Here is a 16,473-nt window from a genome sequence, read left to right as displayed (position 1 = left end):
AAAGAAAGTGATATTTAGGTTTTTTATTTTCAGTGAGATCTGCTGGCAACAGACTCACTGCTACGAGGGACCTAGGGGAGAGAAGCGAACCTACCTGCTTGCAGCTAGCTTGGGCTTCTAGGCTACTGGACACCATTAGCTCCAGAGGGATCGAACACAGGCCCAGCCTCGGTCGTCCGGTCCCGGAGCCGCGCCGCCGTCCCCCTAGCAGAGCCAGAAGCAAGAAGACGTTCCTGGAAATCGGCGGCAGAAGACTTCGGTCTTCATTAAGGTAGCGCACAGCACTGCAGCTGTGCGCCATTGCTCCCCAGGCACACCACATACTCCGATCACTGATGGGTGCATGGCGCTGGGGGGGGGGGGGGGGGGGGGGCGGCGCCCTGGACTGCAAATGAACACATAATATAGCCTTTAAGACTATATATGTGTAAAATCCCCTGCCATAACTGTATAAAAAAAGCGGGAGAAGCCCGCCGGAAAAGGGGCGGGGCTATCTCCCTCAGCACACTGGCGCCATTTTCCCTCACAGCTCCGCTGGAAGGATCGCTCCCCAGGCTCTCCCCTGCAGTTCCAGACTACATAGGGTAAAAAAGAGAGGGGGGGCACTAAATTTAGGCGCAATCTGTGATATATAAGCAGCTATAAGGGGTAAAATCACTGTGTAGTGTGTATCCCTGTTTTATATAGCGCTCTGGTGTGTGCTGGCATACTCTCTCTCTGTCTCCCCAAAGGGCTTTGTGGGGTCCTGTCCTCAGTCAGAGCATTCCCTGTGTGTGTGCGGTGTGTTGGTACGGCTGTGTCGACATGTTTGATGAGGAGGCTTATGTGGAGGCGGAGCAGGTGCCGATAAATGTGATGTCACCCCCTGCTGGGTCGACACCTGAGTGGATGGATATGTGGAAGGAATTACGCGACAGTGTCAACTCCTTACATAAAAGGTTTGACGACATATCAGATGTGGGACAGCCGGCTTCTCAGCACGTGCCTGCCCAGACGTCTCAAAGGCCATCAGGGGCTCTAAAACGCCCGCTACCTCAGATGGCAGACACAGATGTCGACACGGATACTGACTCCAGTGTCGACGATGATGAGACTAGTGTACATTCCAATAGAGCCACACGTTACATGATTACGGCAATGAAAAATGTGTTGCACATTTCTGATATTACCCCAGGTACCACAAAAAAGGGTATTATGTTTGGGGAGAAAAAACTACCAGTGGTTTTTCCCCCTTCTGATGAATTAAATGAAGTGTGTGAAGAAGCGTGGGCTTCCCCCGATAAGAAACTAGTAATTTCTAAAAAGTTACTAATGGCGTACCCTTTCCCGCCAGAGGATAGGTCACGTTGGGAGACATCCCCTAGGGTAGATAAAGCGCTCACACGCCTGTCAAAGAAGGTGGCACTACCGTCTCCGGACACGGCCGCCCTAAAGGAATCTGCTGATAGGAAGCAGGAGGCTATCCTGAAGTCTGTATATACACACACAGGTATTATACGGAGACCGGCTATTGCTTCAGCATGGATGTGCAGTGCTGCAGCTGCGTGGTCAGATTCCCTGTCAGAAAATATTGATACCTTAGACAGGGACACTATATTGCTATCCATAGAGCATATAAAAGACGCAGTCTTATACATGAGAGATGCACAGAGGGATATTTGCCGGCTGGCATCTAAAATAAGTGCAATGTCCATTTCTGCCAGGAGGGGTTTATGGACTCGGCAGTGGACAGGGGATGCAGATTCTAAAAGACACATGGAAGTTTTGCCTTACAAGGGTGAGGAGTTGTTTGGGGATGGTCTCTCGGACCTCGTTTCCACAGCGACAGCTGGGAAGTCAGCATTTTTACCCCATGTTCCCTCACAGCCAAAGAAAGCACCGTATTATCAGGTACAGTCCTTTCGGCCCCAGAAAGGCAAGCGGGTTAGAGGCGCGTCCTTTCTGCCCAGAGGCAGAGGTAGAGGAAAAAAGCTGCAGCATACAGCCAGTTCCCAGGAACAAAAGCCCTCCCCCGCTTCCTCTAAGTCCACCGCATGACGCTGGGGCTCCACAGGCGGAGCCAGGTACGGTGGGGGCCCGTCTCAAGAACTTCAGCGACCAGTGGGCTCGCTCACGGGTGGATCCCTGGATTCTACAAGTAGTATCTCAGGGGTACAAGCTGGAATTCGAGACGTCTCCCCCTCGCCGTTTCCTCAAATCTGCCTTGCCGACAGCTCCCTCAGACAGGGAGGCAGTGCTGGAGGAAATTCACAAGCTGTATTCGCAGCAGGTGATAGTCAAGGTACCCCTTCTTCAACAGGGACGGGGTTACTATTCCACAATGTTTGTGGTACCGAAACCGGACGGTTCGGTGAGACCCATTTTAAATTTGAAATCCTTGAACACCTATATAAAAAGGTTCAAGTTCAAGATGGAATCGCTCAGGGCGGTTATTTCAAGCCTGGAGGAAGGGGATTACATGGTATCACTGGACATCAAGGATGCTTACCTGCATGTCCCCATTTACCTTCCTCACCAGGAGTACCTCAGATTTGTGGTACAGGACTGTCATTACCAATTCCAGACGTTGCCGTTTGGTCTGTCCACGGCACCGAGGGTATTTACCAAGGTAATGGCCGAAATGATGATACTCCTTCGAAAAAAGGGAGTTTTAATTATCCCATACTTGGACGATCTCCTTATAAAGGCGAGGTCCAGGGAGCAGTTGTTGGTCGGGGTAGCACTATCTCGGGAGGTGCTACAACAGCACGGTTGGATTCTGAATATTCCAAAGTCACAGCTGGTTCCTACGACACGTCTACTGTTTCTGGGGATGGTTCTGGACACAGACCAGAAAAGGGTGTTTCTCCCGGAGGAGAAATCTAAGGAGTTGTCAGATCTCCTGAAACCAAAACAGGTCTCGGTGCATCACTGCACGCGAGTCCTGGGAAAAATGGTAGCTTCCTACGAAGCAATTCCATTCGGCAGGTTCCATGCAAGAATCTTTCAGTGGGATCTGTTGGACAAGTGGTCCGGTTCCCATCTTCAGATGCATCGGCTGATAACCCTGTCTCCAAGGACCAGGGTGTCTCTGCTGTGGTGGCTGCAGAGTGCTCATCTTCTAGAGGGCCGCAGATTCGGCATACAGGACTGGGTCCTGGTGACCATGGATGCCAGCCTTCGAGGCTGGGGGGCAGTCACACAGGGAAGAAACTTCCAAGGGCTATGGTCAAGCCAGGAGATTTCCCTACACATAAATATTCTGGAACTAAGGGCCATCTACAATGCCCTAAGTCAGGCAAGACCCCTGCTTCAAAACCAGCCGGTACTGATCCAGTCAGACAACATCACGGCGGTCGCCCATGTAAACCGACAGGGCGGCTCGAGAAGCAGGACGGCGATGGCAGAAGCCACAAGGATTCTCCGATGGGCGGAAAATCACGTGTTAGCACTGTCAGCAGTGTTCATTCCGGGAGTGGACAACTGGGAAGCAGACTTCCTCAGCAGGCATGACCTCCACCCGGGAGAGTGGGGACTTCATCCAGAAGTCTTTCAGCTGATTGTAAATCGCTGGGAACTGCCACTGGTGGACATGATGGCGTCCCGCCTCAACAAAAAGCTAGAAAGATATTGCGCCAGGTCGAGAGACCCTCAGGCAATAGCTGTGGACGCTCTAGTGACACCGTGGGTGTACCAGTCGGTTTATGTGTTCCCTCCTCTTCCTCTCATACCCGAGGTACTGAGGATAATAAGTCGAAGAGGAGTAAGAACTATACTCATTGTTCCGGATTGGCCAAGAAGAGCTTGGTACCCAGAACTTCAAGAAATGATCTCAGAGGACCCATGGCCTCTGCCGCTCAGACAGGACCTGCTGCAGCAGGGGCCCTGTCTGTTCCAAGACTTACCGCGGCTGCGTTTGACGGCATGGCGGTTGAACGCCGGATCCTGAAGGAAAAGGGCATTCCAGAGGAAGTCATCCCTACGCTGATTAAAGCTAGGAAAGAAGTGACCGCAAACCATTATCACCGCATATGGCGAAAATATGTTGCGAGGTGTGAGGCCAGGAAGGCCCCAACGGAGGAATTTCAGCTGGGTCGTTTTCTGCACTTCCTACAGTCAGGGGTGACTATGGGCCTAAAATTGGGTTCCATTAAGGTCCAGATTTCGGCTCTATCGATTTTCTTCCAGAAAGAACTGGCTTCACTACCTGAAGTTCAGACATTTGCTAAGGGAGTGCTGCATATTCAGCCCCCTTTTGTGCCCCCAGTGGCACCTTGGGATCTCAACGTGGTGTTAAATTTCCTAAAGTCACATTGGTTTGAACCACTTAAAACCGTGGATTTAAAATATCTCACGTGGAAAGTAGGGAGGCCAATCCCGGGATCGGGATCGGCGGGATCCCGGGATTTAGGCCCAAAAACGGCCGGGATTCAATCCCGGGATTGGAAGCTCCAATCCCGGGGATTGAGGGATCAGCGTTGAGCGTCCTCAGGACGCTCAGACGCTGCCCGGCTCCCTCCTCTTGTCTCCCCCTGTGCAGCGTGACCTGTGACTGTGAGGTCACGCTGCGCTTTCAGCAGCCGCCGAGCCAGAAAGTACGGCGGTCTTCACCCGCCGCCTCCTCCCGGCTCACCCTGCACTCACCCGCTGCCTCCTCCCGGCTCCCCTACACTCACCCGCCGGCTCCGCTGCACTCACCCACCGGCTCCTCCTCACCCGCTACCTGGCTGTGCAGGTTTGTACGGGTTCTTTTTATGTCTGCAGGGCGGGAGGGGCGGGGCGTGGGGGGCGGCCGGACACAGTCTAAAGCCAATCCCGGGTATCCCGGGAATCCCGGGATTGACCATTTTTCAATCCCGATACCCGGGATTGAAAAAATGGCCCGGGATTGGCTTCCCTAGTGGAAAGTGGTCATGCTGTTGGCCTTGGCTTCGGCCAGGCGTGTGTCAGAAATGGCGACTTTATCATGTAAAAGCCCTTATCTGATTTTCCATATGGATAGGGCGGAATTGAGGACTCGTCCCCAATTTCTCCCAAAGGTGGTTTCAGCTTTTCATTTGAACCAGCCTATTGTGGTGCCTGCGGCTACTCGTGACTTGGAGGATTCCAAGTTGCTGGACGTAGTTCGGGCCCTAAAAATCTATGTTTCCAGGACAGCTGGAGTCACAAAGACTGACTCGCTATTTATCCTGCATGCACCCAACAAGTTGGGTGCGCCTGCTTCAAAGCATTCTATTGCTCGCTGGATCTGTAGCACGATTCAACTTGCACATTCTGCGGCTGGACTGCCGCATCCTAAATCTGTAAAAGCCCATTCCACGAGGAAGGTGGGCTCTTCTTGCGCGGCTGCCCGAGGGGTCTCGGCTTTACAACTTTGCCGAGCAGCTACTTGGTCGGGGTCAAACACATTTGCTAAATTCTACAAGTTTGATACCCTGGCTGAGGAGGACCTTGAGTTCGCTCATTCGGTGCTGCAGAGTCATCCGCACTCTCCCGCCAGTTTGGGAGCTTTGGTATAATCCCCATGGTCCTTACGGAGTTCCCAGCATCCACTTAGGACGTTAGAGAAAATAAGATTTTACTCACCGGTAAATCTATTTCTCGTAGTCCGTAGTGGATGCTGGGCGCCCGTCCCAAGTGCGGATTGTCTGCAATACTTGTATATAGTTATTGGTTAACTAAAGGGTTATTGTTGAGCCATCTGTTGAGAGGCTCAGTTATATTTCATACTGTTAACTGGGTATTGTATCACGAGTTATACTGTGTGATTGGTGTGGCTGGTATGAGTCTTACCCGGGATTCCAAATCCTTTCCTTATTGTGTCAGCTCTTCCGGGCACCGTATCCTAACTGAGGTCTGGAGGAGGGTCATAGAGGGAGGAGCCAGTGCACACCAGGTAGTCCTAAAGCTTTCTTTAGTTGTGCCCAGTCTCCTGCGGAGCCGCTATTCCCCATGGTCCTTACGGAGTTCCCAGCATCCACTACGGACTACGAGAAATAGATTTACCGGTGAGTAAAATCTTATTCTTATTTTCAAAAGGAGATAAGTGCAATAAAACAATATCCTCCTTCCTGTGACCCAGACAACGTTTGGTATCAGATTAACATTCACTATTGATAAATTTATCACATAGCTTCAAAATACAAATGTTTCTGTCTCAGTCACATCTCCAGGCAATCCCAGTGTTTGGGATTACAACAGGAAACACAACAAACAGTCTTCCTTCCTGCATCTGCCATTCAGGATTCGTATATCAATTAAATCAGCTACATGAAACAAACAGGTTCCAAGCCCATAGACTTTATCTATGGGATAAGGAGATCCCACGTGATTAGCATCTTTCTCTAAGGAACTTACACATCAAAAGGTATTGTCATTCACACCTCTCTGCTAGGACAGGGCCATTAGCATGTCACTTCCTACTGACAGGAGATGATTATTCAGACAGCTATAGTAACTGCATTTTTCCTTTAAATATACAGGTGACCACATCTTAAATATAAATACATTTAAACATGCATTCCTGCAATTGTGCACAGAGCACTACATATGACATGTTAAGACACATCATTAAACATATTTCTCTAACGTCCTAGTGGATGCTGGGGACTACGTAAGGACCATGGGGAATAGCGGGCTCCGCAGGAGACTGGGCACTCTAAAGAAAGATTTAGTACTACTGGTGTGCACTGGCTCCTCCCTCTATGCCCCTCCTCCAGACCTCAGTTAGAATCTGTGCCCGGAGAGAGCTGGGTGCTTTTAGTGAGCTCTACTGAGCTTGCTAATAAGAAAGTATTTTGTTAGGTTTTTTTATTTTCAGAGAGATCTGCTGGCAACAGACTCTCTGCTACGTGGGACTGAGGGGAGAGAAGCAAACCTACTAACTGCGGCTAGGTTGCGCTTCTTAGGCTACTGGACACCATTAGTTCCAGAGGGATCGAACACAGGACCTGACCTTGTCGTCCGTTCCCGGAGCCGCGCCGCCGTCCCCCTCGCAGAGCCAGAAGACAGAAGCCGGCAGAAGCGGAGAAGACATCGAAATCGGAGGCAGAAGACTCCTGTCTTCACATGAGGTAGCGCCCACACTAACCCACACACTCCGGTCACTGTAGGGTGCAGGGCGCAGGGGGGGGGGGGTGCCCTGGGCAGCAATTGATACCTCCTGGCGAAAGCTGCATATAGACAGTGGGACACTGTTATATGTATGAGCCCCCGCCATTTATTTTCCAAAAAAAAAATTGCGGGACAGAAGCCCGCCGCTGAGGGGGCGGGGCCTTCTTCCTCAGCACTCACCAGCGCCATTTTCCTTCCACAGCTCCGCTGAGAGGAAGCTCCCCAGGCTCTCCCCTGCAGAATCACGGTAGAGGGGTAAAAAAGAGAGGGGGGGCACATAAATTTAGGCGCATTAATCATATATACAGCAGCTACTGGGTAAACACTAAGTTACTGTGTAGTCCCTGGGTTATATAGCGCTGGTGTGTGTGCTGGCATACTCTCTCTCTGTCTCTCCAAAAGGCCTTGTGGGGGTCCTGTCCTCATTTAGAGCTTCCCCTGTGTGTGTGGTGTGTCGGTCCGCGTGTGTCGACATGTTTGACGAAGAGGGCTATGTGGAGGCAGAGCAAGTGCAGTTGACTGACGTGTCGCCGCCGACGGTGCCGACACCTGATTGGATGGATATGTGGAAGGTGTTAAATGATAATGTAAACTCCTTACATAAAAGGTTGGATAAAGCTGATACCTCGGACCAGTCAGGGTCTCAACCCATGCCTGATCCTACAGCGCAGAGGCCCTCAGGGTCTCAAAAGCGCCCACTATCCGAAATGGTTGACACAGATGTCGACACGGATTCTGACTCCAGTGTCGACGACGATGATGCAAAATTGCAACCGAAAATGACAAAAGCTATACGCTACATGATTATAGCGATGAAGGATGTGTTACACATATCAGAGGTAAACCCTGTCCCTGACAAGAGGGTTTATATGTATGGGGAGAAAAAGCAAGAGGTGACTTTTTCCCCTTCACATGAGTTAAATGAGTTATGTGAAAGAGCGTGGGATTCCCCAGATAAGAAAGTCCTGATTTCCAAAAGGTTACTTATGGCGTACCCTTTCCCGCCAGAGGACAGGGTGCGCTGGGAATCCTCCCCTAGGGTAGATAAAGCTCTGACACGCTTATCTAAGAAGGTGGCCCTGCCGTCGCAGGATACGGCCACCCTAAAGGATCCTGCAGATAGAAAGCAGGAAAGTATCCTGAAATCTGTTTATACACATTCAGGGACTCTACTGAGGCCGGCAATTGCGTCGGCGTGGATGTGTAGTGCTGTAGCAGCGTGGACAGATAATCTGTCTGAGGAAATGGATACCTTGGACAGGGATACCATTATGCTGACCCTGGGGCATATAAAAGACACTGTCCTATATATGAGGGATGCCCAGAGGGACATTTGCCTACTGGGCTCTAGATTTAATGCAATGTCAATTTCTGCCAGGAGGGTCCTGTGGACTCGGCAGTGGGCAGGTGATGCAGACTCCAAAAAACACATGGAGGTGTTACCTTACAAGGGTGAGGAATTGTTTGGGGACGGTCTCTCGGACCTGGTTTCCACAGCTACTGCTGGGAAGTCAAACTTTTTGCTATATATTCCCTCACAACCTAAGAAAGCACCGTATTACCAAATGCAGTCCTTTCGCGCACAAAGAAGCAAGAAGGTCAGAGGTGCCTCCTTTCTTGCTAGAGGCAGGGGTAGAGGAAAAAAGCTGCACCTTACAGCTAGTTCCCAGGAACAGAAGTCCTCCCCGGCTTCCACTAAATCCACCGCATGACGCTGGGGCTCCACGGGTGGAGCCAGGAGCGGTGGGGACGCGTCTCCGACATTTCAGCCACCAGTGGGTTCGCTCACGGGTGGATCCCTGGGCTACACAGATTGTGTCTCAGGGATACAAGCTGGAATTCGAGGTGATGCCCCCTCAACGTTACCTAAAATCGGCCCTGCCAGCTTCCCCCATAGAAAGGGAAGTAGTGGTAGCAGCAATTCACAAGCTATTTCTCCAGCAGGTGATGGTAGGGATACTATTCCACAATGTTTGTGGTACCGAAACCGGACGGTTCGGTCAGACCTATATTAAATTTAAAGTCCCTGAACATTTATCTGAAAAGATTCAAGTTCAAAATGGAATCGCTCAGAGCGGTCATTGCAAGCCTGGAAGAGGGGGATTTTATGGTGTCTCTGGACATCAAGGATGCTTACTTGCATGTCCCCATTTATCCGCCTCATCAGGAGTACCTCAGATTTGTGGTACAGGACTGTCATTACCAATTCCAGACGTTGCCGTTTGGGCTCTCCACGGCACCGAGAATATTTACCAAGGTAATGGCAGAAATGATGGTGATCCTGAGAAAGCAAGGAGTCACAGTTATCCCATACTTGGACGATCTCCTCATAAAGGCGAGGTCGAGGGAGCAGTTGCAGATCAGCGTAGCGCACTCTCAGGAAGTGTTGCAACAGCATGGCTGGATTCTGAATATCCCAAAGTCGCAGCTGATTCCTACGACGCGTCTGCCCTTTCTGGGCATGATTCTGGACACAGACCAGAAGAAGGTGTTTCTCCCGATGGAGAAGGCTCAAGAGCTTGTGACTCTAGTCAGAGACCTCTTAAAACCGAAACAGGTGTCGGTGCATCACTGCACGCGAGTCCTGGGAAAGATGGTGGCATCATACGAGGCCATTCCCTTCGGCAGGTTCCATGCGAGGATCTTTCAATAGGATCTGTTGGACAAATGGTCCGGATCGCATCTTCAGATTCATCGGCTGATCACCCTGTCCCCCAGGGCCAGGGTGTCTCTTCTATGGTGGCTACAGAGTGCTCACCTTCTCGAGGGCCGCAGGTTCGGCATACAGGACTGGGTCCTAGTGACCACGGATGCGAGCCTCCGAGGGTGGGGGGCAGTCACTCAAGGAAGAAACTTCCAAGGGTTGTGGTCAAGTCAGGAGGCTTGTCTGCACATAAATATCCTGGAACTAAGGGCCATATTCAACGCCCTGAGTCAAGCGGAGCCCCTGCTTCGCAACCAACCGGTGCTGATTCAGTCAGACAACATCAGACAACATCACCGCGGTGGCTCATGTAAACCGCCAGGGCGGCACAAGAAGCAGAGTCGCGATGGCGGAAGCCACCAGGATTCTTCGGTGGGCGGAGAATCACGTACAAGCACTGTCAGCAGTGTTCATTCCGGGGGTGGACAACTGGGAAGCAGACTTCCTCAGCAGGCACGACCTTCACCCGGGAGAGTGGGGACTTCATCACGAAGTCTTCATTCAGATTACAAATCGATGGGAACTGCCACAGGTAGACATGATGGCGTCCCGTCTCAACAAAAAGCTACAACGGTATTGCGCCAGGTCAAGAGACCCTCAGGCGATAGCTGTGGACGCCTTGGTAACACCGTGGGTGTTCCAATCGGTCTATGTGTTTCCTCCTCTTCCTCTCATACCCAAGGTGCTGAGAATCGTAAGAAGAAAAGGAGTGAGAACAATACTCATTGTTCCAGATTGGCCACGAAGGCCTCGGTACCCGGAACTGCAAGAAATGCTCACAGAGGACCCATGGCCTCTGCCTCTCAGACTGGACCTGTTGCAACAGGGGCCCTGCCTGTTCCAAGACTTACCGCGGCTGCGTTTGACGGCATGGCGGTTGAACGCCGGATCCTAGCGGAAAAAGGCATTCCGGAGGAAGTTATTCCTACGCTGATAAAGGCTAGGAAGGACGTGACAGCAAAGCATTATCACCGCATATGGCGAAAATATGTTGCTTGGTGTGAGGCCAGGAAGGCCCCTACAGAGGAATTCCAACTGGGCAGATTTCTGCACTTTCTACAGTCTGGAGTGACTATGGGCTTGAAGTTGCGATCCATAAAGGTCCAGATTTCGGCCCTATCCATTTTCTTTCAAAAGGAACTGGCGTCTCTTCCTGAAGTTCAGACGTTTGTTAAGGGAGTGCTGCATATTCAGCCCCCTTTTGTGCCACCAGTGGCACCTTGGGATCTCAACGTGGTGTTGGGTTTCCGAAAATCCCACTGGTTTGAACCACTTAAGACCGTGGAGCTAAAGTATCTCACGTGGAAGGTGGTCATGCTATTGGCCTTAGCTTCGGCTAGGCGGGTGTCAGAATTGGCGGCTTTGTCATGCAAAAGCCCTTATCTGGTTTTTCATATGGACAGGGCAGAATTGCGGACTCGTCCCCAATTTCTGCCAAAGGTGGTGTCATCTTTTCATTTGAACCAACCTATTGTAGTGCCTGCGGCTACTCGTGACTTGGAGGATTCCAGGTTACTAGATGTAGTCAGGGCTTTGAAGATTTATGTAGCCAGAACGGCTGGAGTCAGGAAAACTGACTCGCTGTTTATCCTATATGCCCCCAACAAGTTGGGGGCTCCTGCTTCAAAGCAAACCGTTGCCCGCTGGATCTGTAACACGATTCAGCAGGCTCATTCTGCGGCTGGATTGCCGCATCCAAGCACTCACCCATCCACCCAGTATCCATTATATAGCACTCACCCATCCACCCAGTGTCCAGTATATAGTACTCACCCATCCACCCAGTGTCCATTATATAGTACTCACCCATCCACCCAGTGTCCATTATATAGTACTCACCCACCCAGTGTCCATTATATAGCACTCACCAATCCACCCAGTGTCCAGTATATAGCACTCACCCATCCACCCAGTGTCTAGTATATAGTACTCACCCATCCACCCAATATCCAGTATATAGTACTCACCAATCCACCCAGTGTCCATTATATAGTACTCACCCATCCACCCAGTGTCCATTATATAGTACTCACCAATCCACCCATTGTCCAGTATATAATACTTACACACCCATTGCCCAGGGGTTAGGAGGAGCCGGGGGGTCTAGGACTTACCTGTCCATGCGCTGTGACAGGGTCCCTCAGGAGGAGGTGCAGGCTGCTGGCGGTGGGTGCAGGCAGATCTGCAAGGCATCGGGTGCCGCCATCTTGGATTACAATCAGGTGACTGCATTGGCCAATCAGCTGCTGGTTGAGTCTGCTGACCTCGGTAGCCAATGGTCTGGTGCCTGCAGGTATAAACCTGGAGCTTTTGATGGCAAAGGTTGCCAGTGCAACGTTTCACACAACCATGCTGTGTTACTAGTTCCTGTGCTCTGCAGCAGTGTTGTGGTAGTATCCTGGCTTCCCACCGGAAGTTCCACGGTCGCCTGACTTTTGTGGTGCCCGCTCAGGCCATAACCCATTTTCCAAGGATTATATAGGAGTACATCTTGACCCCTCTCTATATCTCTGTTGCTTTCCACTAATAAATCTATGAGAAGGACTTTCATCCGGACTGATTCTCCTTCACAGTCCGGATTCACAACTCCACCAAGCGTAACAGTTTGCCCTGGCCACATGGATTCGAAAGTGGTCAGGACACAGGACCGGATCTGCTTCAGAGTATTGAAGACTGGAGGGGCTTGAAGAGTCTCAGCGGTAGTTAGGTCAGTGTCTTCAGGAGATGTCTGCCCGGCAGGATTAGATGCAAGCAGCTCTTGCGAGTGTGGCCGCCATCTGACGCACCGAAGCCCAAGTAGTCCAGGCCGCTTCTGCCCTGGTGGTTAGAACTCCATCGTCTCTTTTGGTTGCCAATGCCAAATAAGTTTGATGGCAACTTGCCGAATATGTGTTGCGGGTTTCTTAACCAGTGTGAGGCAGAGCTAATGCTACAATATGGGTACCACTGGCACAGCCACATGTGGGTGGTGGCATCTCCCACTGCTTGCCACTCACAGCCCTAGGTGTATCTATAGGCAGGCCTGCAAGGATCTGAGCAGCTCCATTCAGTAAATATCTCCTATGATTATGGTGAGCTCTGCATAAGCTTCACATTGCTGTTTCTGTGATTTGTGAATAGATGCTACATGTGTGGTACTCCGCATAGCCCCCGTATGCCTCCATGACGTCATCCGCATAGCCCCCGTATGCCTCCATGACGTCATCCGCATAGCCCCCGTATGCCTCCATAACGTCATCCGCATAGCCCCCGTATGCCTCCATGACGTCATCCGCATAGCCCCCGTATGCCTCCATGACGTCATCCGCATAGCCCCCGTATGCCTCCATGACGTCATCCGCATAGCCCCGTATGTCTCCATGACGTCATCCGCATAGCCCCGTATGTCTCCATGACGTCATCCGCATAGCCCCCGTATGTCTCCATGACGTCATCCGCATAGCCCCTGCATGTCTCCATGACGTCATCCGCATAGCCCACGTATGTCTCCATGACGTCATCCGCATAGCCCCTGCATGTCTCCATGACGTCAACCGCATAGCCACTGCATGTCTCCATGACGTCAACCGCATAGCCACTGCATGTCTCCATGACGTCATCTGCATAGCCCCTGTATGTCTCCATGATGTCATCCGCATAGCCCCTGTATGTCTCCATGACGCCATCCGTATAGCCCATGCATGTCTCCATGACGTCATCCGCATAGCCCCCGTATATCTCCATGACGTCATCCGCATAGCCCCCGTATATCTCCATGACGTTACTCATGTTTCTGATGTTCTCTTGCAGGGATCTGCTCCTGGGGGCCCTGGAGCCAGTGGTCTGACTGCTCCTGTCACTCTATGCTCCAACTTCGATATAGGGAGCCCAAGGGCCCAACCTTTGTGGGGGACAGATGCGACAAGCTGTCGAGGGACTTCCGGCCCTGTAACCTGTCCCATTGCTCAGGTGATATTAATATGTTTACCTATGTTAGTATACTAAGTACATACAGATGTGTCCACATACATCTTTGCTATATCCCGCCATGTATTTCACGGTTTTACATGTTATGCCAAATTGAGTAAAAAAGCAAAGATGTACGTGGACACATCTGTATATTCCCCCCGAGATAGGGGCTGGGACCTGACTGGTGCCTCACAGGCTGAGAGATGCCTTCACACTTATTATTCCCCATAAAATGGAGGAAGAGACCTCCCAGGATCTCACTGGTGTCTCACACACTTTATACCTCTCTGGCGGCCAATTCCAGCACCTTCTCTCCTCTCCTTGTGTATGTAATGCATGTTCCTCTCCTTTGTCTCAGAGTCCAGCTGTTTGCCACCATTTACATTCAGTATCTGTGGATCTCCATGCGATGGCCTCTGCTCTTCCAGACACAGCCCCGATGTTTGCCATAATATGCCCACATGCCAGCCTGGCTGTTACTGTCCTCCGGTGAGCTGTGATTTCAGTCCCCGTCAGGGAAAACTGCTTTCCTGCTGATTCTCACAATGTTATCCAGCCAGGAAGAGAATTTACAGTGCGCAGAAATGTACCAAAAATATACCACCAGGTGACAATAGGAAACCGAAATATAGCTGACTGGGAGATGATGAGGGTCTATCACTGACTGATGGGAGATGATGAGGGTCTATCACTGACTGATGGGAGATGATGAGGGTCTATCACTGACTGATGGGAGATGATGAGGGTCTATCACTGACTGATTGGGAGATGATGAGGGTCTATCAGTGACTGATGGGAGATGATGAGGGTCTATCACTGACTGATGGGAGATGATGAGGGTATATCACTGACTGATAGGAGATGATGAGGGTATATCACTGACTGATTTGGAGATGATGAGGGTCTATCACTGACTGATGGGAAATGATGAGGGTCTATCACTGACTGATGGGAGATGATGAGGGTCTATCACTGACTGATGGGAGATGATGAGGGTCTATCACTGACTGATGGGAGATGATGACGGTCTATCACTGACTGATGGGAGATGATGAGGGTCTATCACTGACTGATGGGAGATGATGAGGGTCTATCACTGACTGATGGGAGATGATGAGGGTCTATCACTGACTGATTGGGAGATGATGAGGGTCTATCAGTGACTGATGGGAGATGGTGAGGGTCTATCACTGACTGATGGGAGATGATGAGGGTATATCACTGACTGATGGGAGATGATGAGGGTATATCACTGACTGATTGGGAGATGATGAGGGTCTATCACTGACTGGCAGATGATGAGGGTTTATCACTAACTGATTGGGGGATGATGAGGGTCTATCACTGACTGGGAGATGATGAGGGTCTATCACTGACTGATGGGAGATGATGAGGGTCTATCACTGACTGATGGAAGATGATGAGGGTCTATCACTGACTGAAAGGAGATGATGAGGGTCTATCACTGACTGATGGGAGATGAGGGTCTATCACTGACTGATTGGGAGATGATCAGGGTCTACCACTGACTGATTCGGAGATGATGAGCGTCTATCAGTGACTGATTGGGGGATGGTGAGGGTCTATCACTGACTGGGAGATGATGAGGGTCTATCACACTGACTGATGGGAGATGATGAGAGTCTATAAGTGACTGATTGGAGGATGATGAAGGTCTATCACTGACTGTTTGGGGGATGATGAGGGTCTATCAGTGACTGGGGGATGATGAGGGTCTATCAGTGACTGATTGGGGGATGATGAGGGTCTATCACTGACTGGGGGATGATGAGGGTCTATCAGTGACTGATTGGGAGATGATGAGGGTCTATCACACGGACTGATGTGAGATGATGAGGGTCTATAAGTGACTGATGGGAGATGATGAGGGTCTATCATTGACTGATTGGGAGATGATGAAGGTCTATCACTGACTGATGGGAGATGATGAGGGTCTATCACTGACTGATGGGAGATGATGAGGGTCTATCACTGACTGATGGGAGATGATGAGGGTCTATCACTGACTGATTGGGAGATGATGAGGGTCCATCACTGACTGATTGGGAGATGATGAGGCTGTATCACTGACTGATTGGGAGATTAAGGTTCTTTCACTGGCAGACTAAGAGATGATGAGGGTCTATCACTGACTGGCAGATGATGAGGGTCTATCACTGGCCAGTAGAAGAATAATGAGGGTCTATCACTGACTAGCAGATAATGAGGGTCTATCACTGACTGACTAGGAGATGATGAGGGTTTATCAGTGACTGATGGGAGATGATGAGGGTCTATCATTGACTGATTGGGGGATGATGAGGGTCTATCAGTGACTGATTGGGGGATGATGAGGGTCTATCAGTGACTGATGGGAGATGATGAGGGTCTATCAGTGTCTGATTCGGTGATGATAAGGTCTATCACTGGCCAGTAGAAGAATGATGAGAGTCTATCACTGACTGACAGATGATGAGGGTCTATCAGTGACTGATTCGGTGATGATGAGGTCTATCACTGGCCAGTAGAAGAATGATGAGTCTATCACTGACTGACAGATGATGAGGGTCTATCAGTGACTGATGGGAGATGATGAGGGTCTATCACTGACTGATGGGAGATGATGAGGGTCTATCACTGACTGATGGGAGATGATGAGGGTCTATCACTGACTGATGGGAGATGATGAGGGTCTATCACTGACTGATTGGGAGATAATGAGGGACTAT

At 50.6% G+C, this 16,473-nt stretch overlaps 1 protein-coding gene across 1 annotated transcript in view; it reads left to right on the top strand.

Annotated features, from left to right (window-relative positions):
* LOC134929706 (SCO-spondin-like) overlaps window positions 1-16,473 on the top strand; it is a 583,357-nt gene that overhangs the window by 388,486 nt on the left and 178,398 nt on the right. Inside the window, exons 89-90 of the mRNA XM_063925285.1 lie at window positions 13,586-13,744; window positions 14,103-14,233. Of these exons, the coding sequence (XP_063781355.1) occupies window positions 13,586-13,744; window positions 14,103-14,233 (290 nt within the window). The remainder of the gene's footprint in view (window positions 1-13,585; window positions 13,745-14,102; window positions 14,234-16,473) is intronic.

Source organism: Pseudophryne corroboree, chromosome 5, assembly GCF_028390025.1.
Source record: "Pseudophryne corroboree isolate aPseCor3 chromosome 5, aPseCor3.hap2, whole genome shotgun sequence".
In the NCBI taxonomy this organism is placed as follows: domain Eukaryota; kingdom Metazoa; phylum Chordata; class Amphibia; order Anura; family Myobatrachidae; genus Pseudophryne; species Pseudophryne corroboree.
This window is presented reverse-complemented; position numbering and strand designations above follow the sequence as displayed.